The sequence below is a fragment of the Leptopilina boulardi genome, unplaced genomic scaffold (genome assembly GCF_019393585.1).
Source record: "Leptopilina boulardi isolate dan_hultmark-lab unplaced genomic scaffold, ZJU_Lbou_2.1 LbouV2_305, whole genome shotgun sequence".
Taxonomy (NCBI): Eukaryota; Metazoa; Arthropoda; class Insecta; order Hymenoptera; family Figitidae; genus Leptopilina; species Leptopilina boulardi.
In genome coordinates, this window is record NW_026137869.1 from 1,665,505 (window position 1) to 1,683,801 (window position 18,297).

The 18,297-nt window shown below is 27.6% G+C and overlaps 3 protein-coding genes across 3 annotated transcripts; all 3 read right to left on the reverse strand.

Annotated features, from left to right (window-relative positions):
- Nucleotides 1-12,227: 12,227 nt before the first annotated feature.
- On the reverse strand, nt 12,228-13,532 carry LOC127283072 (venom allergen 5-like). Its single transcript, XM_051307737.1, has 5 exons — nt 13,393-13,532; nt 13,163-13,324; nt 12,993-13,074; nt 12,796-12,931; nt 12,228-12,473 (listed from the first exon to the last, which is right to left on the reverse strand). The coding sequence occupies exons 1-5, from the start codon at nt 13,504-13,506 to the stop codon at nt 12,302-12,304; spliced, it is 666 nt and encodes a 221-aa protein (XP_051163694.1). The 5' UTR covers nt 13,507-13,532; the 3' UTR covers nt 12,228-12,301.
- Nucleotides 13,533-13,666: 134 nt separating this feature from the next.
- LOC127283073 (venom allergen 3-like) lies at nt 13,667-14,974 on the reverse strand. Its single transcript, XM_051307738.1, has 5 exons — nt 14,826-14,974; nt 14,539-14,700; nt 14,381-14,462; nt 14,159-14,294; nt 13,667-14,021 (listed from the first exon to the last, which is right to left on the reverse strand). The coding sequence occupies exons 1-5, from the start codon at nt 14,937-14,939 to the stop codon at nt 13,850-13,852; spliced, it is 666 nt and encodes a 221-aa protein (XP_051163695.1). The 5' UTR covers nt 14,940-14,974; the 3' UTR covers nt 13,667-13,849.
- A 2,270-nt stretch (nt 14,975-17,244) lies between these two features.
- LOC127283043 (venom allergen 3 homolog) lies at nt 17,245-18,297 on the reverse strand. Its single transcript, XM_051307696.1, has 5 exons — nt 18,283-18,297; nt 18,044-18,205; nt 17,779-17,860; nt 17,557-17,695; nt 17,245-17,467 (listed from the first exon to the last, which is right to left on the reverse strand). Exons 1-5 carry the CDS (start codon nt 18,295-18,297, stop codon nt 17,293-17,295), a joined length of 573 nt encoding a protein of 190 aa, XP_051163653.1. The 3' UTR covers nt 17,245-17,292.

Consider the following 18,297-nt stretch of genomic DNA (forward strand, 5'->3'; position numbering starts at 1 on the left):
GAGAAAATATTATTGGACTACATGTACTAATTTACTTGTAGTTCTTATGCTGCTTAATATCTTTTAACGGATAAAGTTCACTTGAACTCGGCTAAATATTAATATTTCTGTTTCAACTTTAAGAAATTTTGTTCTGTCGGATAAAAACTACGTGGAAAAGGTGGAGAAAATATTATTGGACTACATGTACTAATTTACTTGTAGTTCTTATGCTGCTTAATATCTTTTAACGGATAAAGTTCACTTGAACTCGGCTAAATATTAATATTTCTGTTTCAACTTTAAGAAATTTTGTTCTGTCGGATAAAAACTACGTGGAAAAGGTGGAAAAAATAATTATTGACTACATGTACCAATTTATTTGTAGTTCTTATGCTGTTTAATATCTTTTAACGGATAAAGTTCACTTGAACTCGGCTAAATATTAATATTTCTGTTTCAACTTTAAGAAATTTTGTTCTGTCGGATAAAAACTACGTGGAAAAGGTGGAGAAAATATTATTGGACTACATGTACTAATTTACTTGTAGTTCTTATGCTGCTTAATATCTTTTAACGGATAAAGTTCACTTGAACTCGGCTAAATATTAATATTTCTGTTTCAACTTTAAGAAATTTTGTTCTGTCGGATAAAAACTACGTGGAAAAGGTGGAAAAAATAATTATTGACTACATGTACCAATTTATTTGTAGTTCTTATGCTGTTTAATATCTTTTAACGGATAAAGTTCACTTGAACTCGGCTAAATATTAATATTTCTGTTTCAACTTTAAGAAATTTTGTTCTGTCGGATAAAAACTACGTGGAAAAGGTGGAAAAAATAATTATTGACTACATGTACCAATTTACTTGTAGTTCTTATGCTGCTTAATATCTTTTAACGGATAAAGTTCACTTGAACTCGGCTAAATATTAATATTTCTGTTTCAACTTTAAGAAATTTTGTTCTGTCGGATAAAAACTACGTGGAAAAGGTGGAAAAAATAATTATTGACTACATGTACCAATTTATTTGTAGTTCTTATGCTGTTTAATATCTTTTAACGGATAAAGTGCACTTGAACTCGGACAAATTTTAATATTTTTGTTTTAACTTAGAGAAATTTTGTTCTGTCGGATAAAAACTACGTGGAAAAGGTGGAAAAAATAATTATTGACTACATGTACCAATTTATGTGTAGTTCTTATGCTGTTTAATATCTTTTAACGGATAAAGTTCACTTGAACTCGGCTAAATATTAATATTTCTGTTTCAACTTTAAGAAATTTTGTTCTGTCGGATAAAAACTACGTGGAAAAGGTGGAGAAAATATTATTGGACTACATGTACTAATTTACTTGTAGTTCTTATGCTGCTTAATATCTTTTAACGGATAAAGTTCACTTGAACTCGGCTAAATATTAATATTTCTGTTTCAACTTTAAGAAATTTTGTTCTGTCGGATAAAAACTACGTGGAAAAGGTGGAGAAAATATTATTGGACTACATGTACTAATTTACTTGTAGTTCTTATGCTGTTTAATATTTTTTAACGGATAAAGTGCACTTGAACTCGGACAAATTTTAATATTTTTGTTTTAACTTAGAGAAATTTTGTTCTGTCGGATAAAAACTACGTGGAAAAGGTGGAAAAAATAATTATTGACTACATGTACCAATTTATTTGTAGTTCTTATGCTGTTTAATATCTTTTAACGGATAAAGTTCACTTGAACTCGGCTAAATATTAATATTTCTGTTTCAACTTTAAGAAATTTTGTTCTGTCGGATAAAAACTACGTGGAAAAGGTGGAGAAAATATTATTGGACTACATGTACTAATTTACTTGTAGTTCTTATGCTGCTTAATATCTTTTAACGGATAAAGTGCACTTGAACTCGGACAAATTTTAATATTTTTGTTTTAACTTAGAGAAATTTTGTTCTGTCGGATAAAAACTACGTGGAAAAGGTGGAAAAAATAATTATTGACTACATGTACCAATTTATTTGTAGTTCTTATGCTGTTTAATATCTTTTAACGGATAAAGTGCACTTGAACTCGGCTAAATATTAATATTTCTGTTTCAACTTTAAGAAATTTTGTTCTGTCGGATAAAAACTACGTGGAAAAGGTGGAGAAAATATTATTGGACTACATGTACTAATTTACTTGTAGTTCTTATGCTGCTTAATATCTTTTAACGGATAAAGTGCACTTGAACTCGGACAAATTTTAATATTTTTGTTTTAACTTAGAGAAATTTTGTTCTGTCGGATAAAAACTACGTGGAAAAGGTGGAAAAAATAATTATTGACTACATGTACCAATTTATTTGTAGTTCTTATGCTGTTTAATATCTTTTAACGGATAAAGTGCACTTGAACTCGGACAAATTTTAATATTTTTGTTTTAACTTAGAGAAATTTTGTTCTGTCGGATAAAAACTACGTGGAAAAGGTGGAAAAAATAATTATTGACTACATGTACCAATTTATTTGTAGTTCTTATGCTGTTTAATATCTTTTAACGGATAAAGTTCACTTGAACTCGGCTAAATATTAATATTTCTGTTTCAACTTTAAGAAATTTTGTTCTGTCGGATAAAAACTACGTGGAAAAGGTGGAGAAAATATTATTGGACTACATGTACTAATTTACTTGTAGTTCTTATGCTGCTTAATATCTTTTAACGGATAAAGTTCACTTGAACTCGGCTAAATATTAATATTTCTGTTTCAACTTTAAGAAATTTTGTTCTGTCGGATAAAAACTACGTGGAAAAGGTGGAGAAAATATTATTGGACTACATGTACTAATTTACTTGTAGTTCTTATGCTGCTTAATATCTTTTAACGGATAAAGTTCACTTGAACTCGGCTAAATATTAATATTTCTGTTTCAACTTTAAGAAATTTTGTTCTGTCGGATAAAAACTACGTGGAAAAGGTGGAGAAAATATTATTGGACTACATGTACTAATTTACTTGTAGTTCTTATGCTGCTTAATATCTTTTAACGGATAAAGTGCACTTGAACTCGGACAAATTTTAATATTTTTGTTTTAACTTAGAGAAATTTTGTTCTGTCGGATAAAAACTACGTGGAAAAGGTGGAAAAAATAATTATTGACTACATGTACCAATTTATTTGTAGTTCTTATGCTGTTTAATATCTTTTAACGGATAAAGTGCACTTGAACTCGGACAAATTTTAATATTTTTGTTTTAACTTAGAGAAATTTTGTTCTGTCGGATAAAAACTACGTGGAAAAGGTGGAAAAAATAATTATTGACTACATGTACCAATTTATTTGTAGTTCTTATGCTGTTTAATATCTTTTAACGGATAAAGTTCACTTGAACTCGGCTAAATATTAATATTTCTGTTTCAACTTTAAGAAATTTTGTTCTGTCGGATAAAAACTACGTGGAAAAGGTGGAGAAAATATTATTGGACTACATGTACTAATTTACTTGTAGTTCTTATGCTGCTTAATATCTTTTAACGGATAAAGTTCACTTGAACTCGGCTAAATATTAATATTTCTGTTTCAACTTTAAGAAATTTTGTTCTGTCGGATAAAAACTACGTGGAAAAGGTGGAGAAAATATTATTGGACTACATGTACTAATTTACTTGTAGTTCTTATGCTGCTTAATATCTTTTAACGGATAAAGTTCACTTGAACTCGGCTAAATATTAATATTTCTGTTTCAACTTTAAGAAATTTTGTTCTGTCGGATAAAAACTACGTGGAAAAGGTGGAGAAAATATTATTGGACTACATGTACTAATTTACTTGTAGTTCTTATGCTGTTTAATATTTTTTAACGGATAAAGTGCACTTGAACTCGGACAAATTTTAATATTTTTGTTTTAACTTAGAGAAATTTTGTTCTGTCGGATAAAAACTACGTGGAAAAGGTGGAAAAAATAATTATTGACTACATGTACCAATTTATTTGTAGTTCTTATGCTGTTTAATATCTTTTAACGGATAAAGTTCACTTGAACTCGGCTAAATATTAATATTTCTGTTTCAACTTTAAGAAATTTTGTTCTGTCGGATAAAAACTACGCGGAAAAGGTGGAGAAAATATTATTGGACTACATGTACTAATTTACTTGTAGTTCTTATGCTGCTTAATATCTTTTAACGGATAAAGTGCACTTGAACTCGGACAAATTTTAATATTTTTGTTTTAACTTAGAGAAATTTTGTTCTGTCGGATAAAAACTACGTGGAAAAGGTGGAAAAAATAATTATTGACTACATGTACCAATTTATTTGTAGTTCTTATGCTGTTTAATATCTTTTAACGGATAAAGTGCACTTGAACTCGGACAAATTTTAATATTTTTGTTTTAACTTAGAGAAATTTTGTTCTGTCGGATAAAAACTACGTGGAAAAGGTGGAAAAAATAATTATTGACTACATGTACCAATTTATTTGTAGTTCTTATGCTGTTTAATATCTTTTAACGGATAAAGTTCACTTGAACTCGGCTAAATATTAATATTTCTGTTTCAACTTTAAGAAATTTTGTTTTGTCGGATAAAAACTACGTGGAAAAGGTGGAGAAAATATTATTGGACTACATGTACTAATTTACTTGTAGTTCTTATGCTGCTTAATATCTTTTAACGGATAAAGTTCACTTGAACTCGGCTAAATATTAATATTTCTGTTTCAACTTTAAGAAATTTTGTTCTGTCGGATAAAAACTACGTGGAAAAGGTGGAAAAAATAATTATTGACTACATGTACCAATTTATTTGTAGTTCTTATGCTGTTTAATATCTTTTAACGGATAAAGTTCACTTGAACTCGGCTAAATATTAATATTTCTGTTTCAACTTTAAGAAATTTTGTTCTGTCGGATAAAACCTACGTGGAAAAGGTGGAGAAAATATTATTGGACTACATGTACTAATTTACTTGTAGTTCTTATGCTGCTTAATATCTTTTAACGGATAAAGTTCACTTGAACTCGGCTAAATATTAATATTTCTGTTTCAACTTTAAGAAATTTTGTTCTGTCGGATAAAAACTACGTGGAAAAGGTGGAGAAAATATTATTGGACTACATGTACTAATTTACTTGTAGTTCTTATGCTGCTTAATATCTTTTAACGGATAAAGTGCACTTGAACTCGGACAAATTTTAATATTTTTGTTTTAACTTAGAGAAATTTTGTTCTGTCGGATAAAAACTACGTGGAAAAGGTGGAAAAAATAATTATTGACTACATGTACCAATTTATTTGTAGTTCTTATGCTGTTTAATATCTTTTAACGGATAAAGTTCACTTGAACTCGGCTAAATATTAATATTCTTGTGTCAACTTAGAGTAATTTTGTTCTGTCGGATAAAAACTTCGTGGAAAAGGTGAAAAATATTATTTGACTACATGTACTAATTTACTTGCAGTTCTTATGCTTTTTAATAGCTTTTAACGGATAAAGTTCACTTGAACTCTGCCAAATTTTAATTTTTTGGTTTTAACTTTTAGAATTTCTGTTCTGTCGGATAAAAACTACGTGGAAAAGGTGGAAAAAATATTATTTGTTTACATGTACTAATTTACTTGTAGTTCTTATGCTGCTTAATATCTTTTAAAGGATAAAGTTCACTTGAACTCGGCTAAATTTTAATATTTCTGTTTCAACTTTAAGAAATTCAGTTCTGAAGGATGAATACTACGTGGAAAAGGTGGAAAAAATATTAATTGACGACATGTACCAATTTACTTGTAGTTCTTATGCTGTTTAATATCTTTTAAAGGATAAAGTTCACTTGAACTTATTTTACGGGGAACAGAAAATAATGATACTTTTATGCCCATGGTTCGGAAGATTTCAAAAATTTACGAAAAACTTTAGGTAAAACAATTTGTTTTGGGAAATGGAAAATACCGTTTTTTATGGGCCCATGGTTCGGAAGACTTCAGGAATTTTTAAAAGAAGGTTAATAAAAACAATTATTATTTTATGGGGAACAGAAAATAATGATATTTTTATGCCCATGGTTCGGGAGATTTCAGTAATTTTAAAAAGAAGGTTGTGTAAAGAATTTTTTTTTTGGTAATTGGAAAAAACCGATTTTTATGGGCCCATGGTTCGGAAGATTTTGTTCATTTTTGAAAGAAAGTTTTGTAAAACAATTTTTATTTTAAGAGAATGTTAAATAATGATTTTTATGCCCATGGTTCGGAAGATTTCGGAAATTTTTAAAATAAGGTTATGTAAAGCAATGTTTTTTTCGGGAAATGAAAAAGATTTATTTTTATTCGCCCATGGTTCGGAAGATTTCGGAAATTGGAAGAAGAAGATTAAGTAAAGTAAGTTTTGTCTCTTGGGAAATGGAAAATAATGATTTTCTTATGCCCATGGTTCGGAAGATTTCAGGAATTTTTAATAGAAGGTTATTAAAAATAATTATTATTTTACGGGGAACAGAAAATAATGATATTTTTATGCCCATGGTTCGGGAGATTTCAGTAATTTTAAAAAGAAGGTTATTTAAAACAAATTTTTATTTCGCAGAAAATGAAAAATAATGATTTTTTATGCCCATGGTTCAGAAGATTTCAGAAATTTTCAAAATATGGTTATGTAAAGCAATGTTTTTTTCGGGAAATGAAAAATATTTATTTTTATTGGCCCATGGTTCGGAAGATTTCGGAAATTGGAAAAATAAGATTAAGTAAAGTAAGTTTTGTCTCTTGGGAAATGGAAAATAATGATTTTCTTATGCCCATGGTTCGGAAGATTTCAGGAATTTTCAATAGAAGGTTAATAAAAACAATTATTATTTTACCTGGAACAGAAAATAATGATATTTTTATGCCCATGGTTCGGGAGATTTCGGAAATTGGAAAAAGAAGATTAAGTAAAGTAAGTTTTGTCTCTTGAGAAATGGAAAATAATGATTTTCTTATGCCCATGGTTCGGAAGATTTCAGGAATTTTCAAAAGAAGGTTAATAAAAACAATTATTATTTTACGGGGAACAGAAAATAATGATTTTTTATGCCCATGGTTCGGAAGATTTCGGAAATTTTCAAAATAAGGTTATGTAAAGCAATGTTTTTTTCAGGAAATGAAAAATATTTTTTTTTATTGGCCCATGGTTCGGAAGATTTCGGAAATTGGAAAAATAAGATTAAGTAAAGTAAGTTTTGTCTCTTGGGAAATGGAAAATAATGATTTTCTTATGCCCATGGTTCAGAAGGTTTTAGGAATTTTCAAAAGAAGGTTAATAAAAACAATTATTATTTTACGGGGAACAGAAAATAATGATATTTTTATGCCCATGGTTCGGGAGATTTCGGAAATTTTTGAAAGAAAGTTTTGTAAAACAATTTTTATTTTAAGAGAATGTTAAATAATGATTTTTATGCCCATGGTTCGGAAGATTTCGAAAATTTTTAAAATAAGGTTATGTAAAGCAATGTTTTTTTCGGGAAATGAAAAATATTTATTTTTATTGGCCCATGGTTCGGAAGATTTCGGAAATTGGAAGAAGTAGATTAAGTAAAGTAAGTTTTGTTTCTTGGGAAATGGAAAATAATGATTTTCTTATGCCCATGGTTCGGGAGATTTCGGAAATTGGAAAAAGAAGATTAAGTAAAGTAAGTTTTGTCTCTTGGGAAATGGAAAATAATGATTTTCTTATGCCCATGGTTCGGAAGATTTCAGGAATTTTCAATAGAAGGTTATTAAAAACAATTATTATTTTACGGGGAACAGAAGATAATGATATTTTTATGCCCATGGTTCGGGAGATTTCAGTAATTTTAAAAAGAAGGTTATTTAAAACAATTTTTTTTCGCAGGGAAAGGAAAATAATGACTTTTTATGCCCATGGTTCGGTAGATTTCGGAAATTTTAAAAAGAAGGTTTTGTGAAACAATTTTTATTTTTTAGAAAATGGAAAATAATGATTTTTACGCCCATGGTTTGGAAGATTTCAGAAATTTTCAAAAGAAGGTTGTGTAAAGAAATTTTTGTTTTGGGAATTGGAAAAAACCGATTTTTATGGGCCCATGGTACGGAAGATTTTGTTCATTTTTTAAAGAAAGTTTTGTAAAACGATTTTTATTTTAAGAGAATGTTAAATAATGATTTTTATGCCCATGGTTCAGAAGATTTCGGAAATTGGAAAAAGAAGATTAAGTAAAGTAAGTTTTGTCTCTTGGGAAATGGAAAATAATGATTTTCTTATGTCCATGGTTCGGAAGATTTCAGGAATTTTCAAAAGAAGGTTAATAAAAACAATTATTATTTTACCTGGAACAGAAAATAATGATATTTTTATGCCCATGGTTCGGGAGATTTCAGTAATTTTAAAAAGAAGGTTATTTAAAACAAATTTTTTTTCGCAGAGAAAGGAAAATAATGACTTTTTATCTTATTAAGCTGCTATTAATCTTCTTATATGTGAGAACCTATGTAAGAACTCATACAAGATCTCGGATAAGATCCCATGTGTGTTCCTATTTATCGTGTTGTTCATATAGGAACCTACACAGGAAACCTCATGGGATCCTGTGTTATTGCTTTTACAGAGACATAAGATCATGCGCGAGCTCTCACGCAAGTTCATCCCAGGAACCTTTTCATACAGGATCTTATGTGTGAACCTGTATGGGAACCCACATAAGAACTCACAAGAGATTCTGGATGGGATCCCATATGTGTTCTCACATAGGAATTTTCAACAGGGAAAAAGATGATAAAAATGTTTTAAAAATTTTTTCGCTCAATTCAATAATAGAGTAATGTAAAAACTTATAGTTTTTAATTATTTACGTAATTATTAAAATTAACAAAAATTTTGACGTTACAAAAAAAAATTTTTGCAAAAAAAAAATTAGAGAATTCATTATTTTTCAAATTAAAAATTTGATACAAAAAATTTTTTGTCAAAAATAAATTAGAAAAATTTTGTTGTTTGACAGTAAGCTTCAATAGATGGCAGCTTTTTTCAGACGTTTTTTTTAATGAATTTTATTATTAATTAAATTTAAAAAGATGATAAAAATGTTTTAAAAATTTTGTCGCTTAATTAATTAATAGAGAATTGGAAATACTCACAGTTTTTAATTATTTTAGTTATTATTAAAATTAACAAAAATTTTGACGTTACAAAAAAAAATTTTTGCAAAAAAATAAAATTAGAGAATTCATTATTTTTCAAATTAAAAATTTGATACAAAAAATTTTTTGTCAAAAAAAAAATTAGAAAAATTTTGTTGTTTGACAGTAAGCGCCAATAGATGGCAGCTTTTTTCAGACGTTTTTTATTAATTAAATTTAAAAAGATAATAAAAATGACTTTGAATTTTGTCGCTTAATTAATTAATAAAGAATTGGAAAAACTCACAGTTTTTAATTATTTTAGTTATTATTAAAATTAACAAAAATTTTGACGTTACAAAAAAAAATTTTTGCAAAAAAAAAATTGATTCTGAAATCAATCCAAAAATTGATTCCAGAATCAATTTCTTTTGTATAATTCAATAAAATTAGAGAATTCATTATTTTTCAAATTAAAAATTTGATACAAAAAATTTTTTGTCAAAAAAAAATTAGAAAAGTTTGTTGTTTGACAGTAAGCGCCAATAGATGGCAGCTTTTTTCAGACGTTTTTTTTAATGAATTTTATTATTAATTAAATTTAAAAAGATGATAAAAATGTTTTAAAAATTTTTCGCTCAATTAAATAATAGAAAAATGGAAAATCTCATAGTTTTTAATTATTTACGTAATTATTAAAATTAACAAAAATTTTGACGTTCCAAAAAAATTATTCTGAAATCAATCAAAAGATTCATTCCAGAATCAATTTTTCTTTTTTAATCTAATAAAATTAGTGATTTTATTATTTAAAAAAAAAAATCAATTTTTTTTAATAAAATTTATTAATTAATTGATGAATTTTTTTATTTATTTTTATTATTTAGTTTTAAATCATTATTTATTCAGGTGTTAGTAATTTTTTTTTAACTATAAAATGTATACAAGTTAACCCTACTTAACCTGGAATGTTTTTTTTAAATTATTTTTTCTCTACTTACCTTGAGTTAAACAAATCGAAGAAAACATTTGGTATTCCATTTTAGGTTATTTTTCTACACTCACTTCACTTTTTATTTTACATTTAATTTTTTAATTTAATAATTTTGTAAACATTTTCTGTTTACATTTTCAAATTAAAAAAAGAAAATTTCTAGTGACTTTCTCTTAAACTAACCAATCACAACATTTCTTTCAATCGGAAGTCATCCATTTGTTTTTTCACGGAATGCATTACGGATAACCAAAAAACGTAAAAAATATCTTTATTTTTATAAATTTGTAAAAATTTTTTTTTTAATTTTTAACCAAATAGTCCCTCTTAGAATTTTGTCTAGTTTTCTGTGACAAGAGGTTGTTCACATATTATAAATCACCCTGTATATATGTATATATAAATTGCTGTTTTTCAGGCGTGAAATTTCTCGTGTTTATAAAATTATCCTTTTGTTTTTAATGCTCGCTCATTTTAGGGAATATGTGTTTTTTTATATACTTTTAAAAGATATTTTTTTTTTTAGAGAAAAAGAAATAAAAGTCGCGGTTCATTCAAGAAAATGTAATAAAAAATCTCGGTAGACATTTTATACGCTGGTAATATTATATTGCCGTTAACGAATTATTAGTCTGAAGAAAGGTAATCGTAATAGTCATTGTCTCAATGAAAAATAAAAGAGAATCTAGAACGTATACTTTTACCTATATACGAGCAATAAGCAATATTTTTAACGATTGGTCAGTTTGGTGCAATTTGTTTTATGTTTTCAGTGTATATATATATATGTTGTTTCTTTTACACTTTCCGTATAACATTTTTGTCCTTTTTTTTTATTGAGTCATTACATCAAATCACTGCTATGATATCTTCATTGTTCTGAAAAGTGTTGCTGATTCAAGCGCAAATAGTTGGATATTAGCGTTATTTCTTTGAATTCTCATTTGGGATATATGGTTTTTCAAATTAAGAATATAATCATCAGTTGAAATTCTAAGAATCTGCGCTCTTTGCGAGATTCAATGAGAAATTAAAAAATTGATTACTGGAAATTTTTGGTAAACGATAACTATATTTTCAAATGAGTGCGTTAATTAATACTATTGAAATTGAATTATAAAAATTTATAAACAATTTGCATCTTTAATAATATGCAAAATCGTGAAATGAATAAATTAAAAATCTCCGCACCCCAAAATTTTAAATAGACAGATAAATTTTTTTTTAAAGAGATAATACTGCGCATTTTTTTTTTTTTCTCGAAAGAGTAGTAATTTTCAGGGAAGAGTGAACTTTAGGGAGTATCGGTAGCATAAAGCGGCCATTTTGACGAGAATCTGAAGAGAAGAGTTGTTTCATTTTTTTTGCTTTTATTTTCGGAAAGGCGGTAGTCAGATGGTGTGCATCTTTATGGTATACACGCATATATATATACATATGGTGTAGTACATATATGTAACTCTTGAGATTATAATGGTGGGGCCTGAAAGAGTCCGCCTTCCGAACGAGCCACCACCCCCGGGGGCAAACAATCTTGCATGGAGATCCGACTTAAACGATAGGCCCGTTCAAGTAACGCCCTACGAAACTCTTTAATTCCCGTTTGAAATGAGCACCACAATATATATATATATACGCATAGTGTGAGGGATTTCCACGAAAATATTTTACCGTCGTCGCGACCTCTTCGTCGTTACATCGCGCAAACAATCATCCGAACTGTTATTACTGACAATATTTCCATATCCCGGCTAGACGACTCTAATACCACCCTCGGACTGAAGAATTTTTCTGCTTTTTTTTTCCTTTCGTTTTTCGAATAGCTAGAATAGATATGTCAATATTTATCAAAAGACCTGTTATCATCTTTGAATTCACAAATGTAGCTTCCCGTGCAGAAATTTTGCAAGGGTCCATATCGGGGCCTGATCAGGCAGCCCTATTAGGGAATGAAACGCCGCGCCTGATGTGGCCCTGATTAGGAAATCCATATACTTTCTGGTCGCCCTGATTTTGGCCCTGATTAGCGTTTCATTCCCTACTAGGGCCCTATTAGGGCAATTTCTATACGGGGGTTCTTAATATTTTACGGATAGCTGCGTTAAAGATTCGAGAAATTTTGAATTTTCACTCGGAATTAATTTAAAAAATATCAGTAGGAATAAATTAGTTTCAAAATCTGTTTAATTTATTGATTAGTATTAATTCTAAACAATTGTAGCTGTAATTATTAATTGCTTTTAACGAAGAATATCGTACATTTTTCCATTTATAATGTTCCCTGCTGGACCATAGTTGCAAACCAATATTGCTGTATTATTTTCACCTTGTTTATGATTTATAAATCCACAGCCAAGTCTCACACTTGTTGCCCATAACATTTGAGTATAATGTCCAACTCGATCGAAATTTCTATAAATGATTATTATTTTCAAAAATTAAAATTTTGTTTTCTCTTATATGTATAGTTAATGGTAGTTTCAACTAAAGATTCCAACTCTCTAAATCTGAATTAGTAAAAATGTTTACTAATTTGAATTAGTAAAATTTTACTAATTGTTAGTAAAAGTTACTAATAATTAGTAGAATTTTACTAATTGAGAAGCAAAAAGTGAGTCACTAATTCAAATTAGTAAACATTTTTACTAATTCAGATTTAGAGAGAAAACATTATTAAAAGAGTAGATTTTTAAATATTATTTTTCAAAATCTGTAACGTCCTTGAATGACTTACGTGACACGTTCAACTTGTCTAGAATCGAATAAGGTTACTTCATTATACCATAGAATTACTAATCTTGTTATTATATTAACAGGAGGTGTTCCTGTTATCGATAAGATAGCAACATTTTGTCCAACCTTGAATCGTTCTAAAAAAAATTTTTTTTCGTAAAATCTATTATCAAAAATTAATCATTTATATATACTTACGAACGTTTCTGCATTTGTCATTTAAAGAACTGCACTGATTAGCCCATCTTTGTGCAATGGTTGCCAATTCATCATCCCAAACCTTATAATTTTTGAAATAAGGAAAATTATAAAAATATTGAAATTAGTCACATTTTTTGCAAAAAATTAATTTTCTAAATTGTACGGACCATATCTCTCATATTTCTAGCACGTGGTTGTGGTCCAGGATTTCCACGTCTTTCCCATCCAAAAGCAACGAGTCGCCTTAGAAAAATATGTACATTTAAAACTTCTGTTTTTTGATTTGCATTAAGTCCAATTTGATTTGCACTGCAAACCGGATTTGAATTCTAAAAAGTAAATTAATTTTTACATAAACTATTTATTTTTATTTATTTTTTTTTTATTTCGTACTTACGCGATAAATGCACATTGTATGATCACGACAAATTCGACAATATTCTTGTTGACCAAAAATAAGGAAAATGTTCGAGAAAATAATTAGAACTAAAAATTCCCGTGATTTAATCATTTTTATACTTTAAAATGATTTCCAACAATCGATTGACCAAGGGAATTAATTTTTTGTCAGTATTTATATACTCTACTTTATTTGTGTTCACGAACAAATAATAATTTAGATAATTTTTGTTTATAGTGTCAGTTTGTTGTTTATATTGTAAAATGTTTCCTCAATTTTTGTGCTAATATTATTCATACAAATCCTATATACATTTTTCCTCAAGTGAAAATAATTTTAAATATTTTTTTTTAGTCTGAAATTGTATTATTATACACTGAATGAAATTGTCCCCTTTGGTAATATTAAAGGGGTTTTACATTTTTTTATATTTATTTTATTATTAATTTTTTATTCAATGACGAATGTCATACATTTTGCCACCTACAATATTGCCTCCTGGACCATAGTTACAAACTAGTAATACTGCATTTTGGTTTCGATCTCGATAAGCCACATATCCACAACCAAGTCTGACACTTGTTGCCCATAGCATTTGGGTATAATGTCCAACAAAATCGAATTTTCTATAAAAATGGAAAAAAAATGTATTTATTAATTTCAAAATTAAAAATATGGATTTTGTCTTCTATTATTAGTTATAATGGTTATTTTTCAAGGATTTAAAAAGGTGAAATTTTTCTGTTTTTTAAAATTTACTTACGTGACGTGTTCAACTTGTCTAGAATCAAATGCTGCTACTTCATCATACCAGGCAGTTACTAATCCTGTTATTATATTGGTAGGAGTTGTTCCCGATGTCCATGAGATAGCAACATTTTGCCCAACGCCAAATCGTCCTGCAAAAATAATTGTTTTTCAAATAAAATTTTATCCTAAAATAAAAAAATTATTTCACCACAAATAGAATCATATATATACTTACGAACGTTTCTGCATTTGTCGTGTCCAAATTTGCACTGATTTGCCCATCTTTGTGCAATGTTTGCTAATTCTTGATCCCAAACCTTGATTTTAAATTAAAAGATTATTTAAATATAAAAAAAAATCTGATAACTAAATTTTGAAAAAAAAATACCCTACCATATTTGGCATATTTCTAGCACGTGGTTGTGGTCCAGGTCTTCCTCGTCTTTCTTCTCCTGAAGCGACTCTTTGCCTCAATACATTATGTATTGTTACAACTTCTCTTCTTTGATCTGCATTAAGTCCGACTCGGCTTGCACTGCAAACTGGTCTTGTATTCTAAAAGTGAATTTTTTTTTCTTTATTTTAAATTTCTTCAAAAATTTTTTTTATTTCTTATTTCTATACATCAAATTAATTAACATACATTAAGATTTTTTTTTGTTTTTTTATTTTGTACTTACGCGATAAATGCACATTGTATGATCACGACAAATTTGACAATATTCTTGTTGACCGGAAATAAGGAAAATGGTCGAGAAAATAATTAGAGCTAAAAATTCCCATGATTTAATCATTTTTATACTTATTTTTTAAATTGATTTCCAAAAATCGATTGACCAAAAGAATTATTTTTTTGTCAGTATTTATACTCTACATTATATTTGTGTTAATGAACAAATATTTTTCTTTATTGTGTCAGTTTGTTGTTTATATTGCATTGTAAATTGTTTCCTCAATATTTGTGCTAAATATATTATCTTACAAATCCTATATACATTTTTCCTCAAGTAAAAACAATATTGAATGTGTGCAATTTTTTTGAGTTCGAAATTGTACTGAATAAAATTGTCCCTTTGGTATTATTAAAGGAGTTTTACATTTGTTTATATTCATTTTATTATTGATGTATATTTAATAGTAGTAACTAATTTTTTATTCAACGACGAATGTCATACATTTTGCCACCTACAAAATTGCTTGCGCAGGACCATAGTTACAAACTAGTAGTACTGTATTTTGGCTTTCGTAAACCAAATATCCACAGCCAAGTCTGACACTTGTTGCCCATAGCATTTGCATATCCAAATATCCATTTTTCGTGTCTAAATCTGCACTGATTTGCCCATCTTTGTGCAATATTTGCTAATTCTTGATCCTAAACCTTTATTTTAAATTAGAAGATTATTTAAATTCAATTAAAAATAGTCGCACATAAATAAATTTTCTATAAAAAAAATATCCTACCATATTTGGCATATTTCTAGCACGTGGTTATGGTCCAGGTCTTCCTCGTCTTTCTTGTCCTGAAGCGACTCTTTTTGTCTCAATACATTATATGTATTCTTACAACTTCTTTTCTTTGATCTGCATTCACAGAAAATTAAAAGGCATTAAAATAATCTGCAACGCTTCTTATTTTAATCCAATTTTGCTTATTTTATAATACCAAAATGGATTAAAATAAGCAAAATTGGATTAAAATAAGAAGCGTTGCAGTTTATTTTAATGCCTTTTAATTTTCTGTGTACTTGATAAATGCACATTGTGTGATCTCGGCTAATTCGGCAATATTCTTGTTAACCGGAAGTAAAACAAAATTGTTGAGAAAATAAAAAAAAGTGTTAAAAACCCTCGTATAATTGAATCATTTTTCATTCTTTATTATTATTGAAATGACTTTTTGAAATAAATTGACAGACTTTTTTGTCAATTTTTATATTCTTGTTTATTTGTGTAAAAATAATACTTAAATGTATTTGTTTAATTATTTCTTTGTCATTTTGTCAGCTGTTTATTGGTTTTATAAATATATGCTCAGTTTCCTCAATTTCGTGCTATCATTATTTTATTGTGCAAAAATTTTTAATTTTCCTCATAAGAACAAAATTTTAAATTTTGCATTTAATATACAATAAAGGTGAAAATGCATTTTTAACTTCTATTTTGTAGTTATCGTTATTAATCTATACAGACAGTCGATTAAAATATATCCCTTTTTCAAAATTATGGTGAGAGTATACTCTCTAAATCTGAATCAGTAGAAATTTTACTAATTCAATCAGTACTTTTCATTTTAACTGAAGTTTCAGTTATTTTTTGAAATTTACTAATATAATTAGTGAATATATATAAGCAATAGAAAATAACTTATGTAAATCAGTAATTTGTATATAACATAACCTTTAAAATTAACTATTAAATCAGTAGATTTTCTGGCCGCCGCCATATATTTATATTACTCTCTCTTAATTTGAATCAGTGAAATTTCACTGGTGAAATAGCTAGAAGTCGGTTACTGAATCATTTAGTGAAATTTTCACTGAAAATCAGTCATATATCACTGATTTCCAGTGAAAATTTTACTAAATGAATCAGTCAATCTGTTTTACCCATTACCGATAATACAGATTGACTGATTCAGTTAGTGAAATTTTCACTGGAAATCAGTGATATATGACTGTTTTTCAGTGAATATTTCACTAAATGATTCAGTAACCGACTTCTAGCTATTTCACCAGTGAAATTTCACTGATTCAAATTAAGAGAGCTGATTCAATCAGTAACTGATATTTTACTAATTGAATCAGTAAATTTCTACTAATTGTCAGTTGCTCAATTCTCGCTTTGGCAATTAGTAGATTTCTACTGCTAATCAGTGAAATATGACTGATTCAGATATAGAGAGTATATTCGACAAGTATAGTACAAAGATTTTTTTAGTGGCGATTTATTTTATTTTTGATTTACATTTATAATAATACTTTTATAAATTTTTCTGCAAAAATTTATTTTGAATGAAACAAAAAACAAGTCAAGGAAACAGATTTCTTTAAATCAATAAAAAAAATTTTCTGAGTGAATAATAATAATAATAATAAATAAACGGTCCAAGCAAAATTTTAAAAAAAGTAACTTTTTTTTTTGTTATTAAAAGCGACGAATATCGTACATTTTGCCATTTCTAATATTGCCTGCAGGACCATAGTTGCAAACCAGTAATACTGTATTCAGAATTCCTTGTTGATAATTTAAAAATCCACAACCAAGTTTATCACTTGTTGCCCATAACATTTGAGTATAATGTCCAACTCGATCGAAATTTCTATAAATAAAAAGATTATCAAAAATATATATACAAAAAGAAAATTATAATTTTTGTTAATATTAATTAAATTTTTTTAATTGACTTACGTGACGCGTTCAACTTGTCTTGAATCAAATAAAGCCACTTCATCATACCACAATTGTACTAATCTTGTAATTATATTGACAGGATGAGATGTTCCTGTATTCGATAAGGTAGCAACGTTTTGTCCAACAGTAAAACGATCTTTGCAAATAAAAGATTATAATAAATTTAAATTTTATGAAAGAAGTAAATCAAATTTTGTTAATTTTAAATTTTATACATACAAACGTTTCTACATCTGTCGTGTCCAGGTCTGCATTGATTAGCCCATCTCTGTGCAATGTTTGCTAATTCTTGATCCCAAACCTTGATATATGTATAAGACAAATTTTAAATATTAAAATTAAATTATAATATTAATATTAAATATTATAATATTAAATGAAATTGAATATTAAATTATAATTATAATATTAAATATTATAATATTAAATGAAATTGAATATTAATATTAAATTATAATTATAATTAAAATATTAGAACCCATACCATATTTGGCATATTTATAGCACGTGGTTGTGGTCCAGGATTTCCTCTTCTTTCGCCTCCGACAGCTACTCTTCGTCTAAAGGCATTATGTGCTATTAAAACTTCACTTCTTTGATTAGCATTAAGTCCAACTTGTTTTGCTGTGCAAATTGGATTTTCATTCTAAAAGTAATTTTTTTTTTGTTTTGTTCAATTTTTTAAAAATATAATTTTTTTTTGTAGATTTTTTCCACACTTACTCGAAAAATACACAT

Bases quoted from the DNA above. Each gene is read 5' to 3' on its own strand.
- LOC127283043 (XM_051307696.1), bottom strand. The intron at 17,861-18,043 runs GTATGGGTTCTA...ACATATATCAAG, and splicing joins CTATAAATATGCCAAATATG to GTTTGGGATCAAGAATTAGC. The intron at 17,468-17,556 runs GTAAGTCAATTA...TTTTATTTATAG, and splicing joins AGACAAGTTGAACGCGTCAC to AAATTTCGATCGAGTTGGAC.
- LOC127283073 (XM_051307738.1), bottom strand. From the start codon at position 14,939: ATGATTAAATCATGGGAATTTTTAGCTCTAATTATTTTCTCGACCATT. The intron at 14,463-14,538 runs GTAGGGTATTTT...TTTAAAATCAAG, and splicing joins CTAGAAATATGCCAAATATG to GTTTGGGATCAAGAATTAGC. The intron at 14,295-14,380 runs GTAAGTATATAT...TTATTTTTGCAG, and splicing joins CGACAAATGCAGAAACGTTC to GACGATTTGGCGTTGGGCAA.
- LOC127283072 (XM_051307737.1), bottom strand. From the start codon at position 13,506: ATGATTAAATCACGGGAATTTTTAGTTCTAATTATTTTCTCGAACATT. The intron at 13,325-13,392 runs GTAAGTACGAAA...TTTACTTTTTAG, and splicing joins ATACAATGTGCATTTATCGC to AATTCAAATCCGGTTTGCAG. The intron at 12,932-12,992 runs GTAAGTATATAT...AATTTTTTTTAG, and splicing joins TGACAAATGCAGAAACGTTC to AACGATTCAAGGTTGGACAA.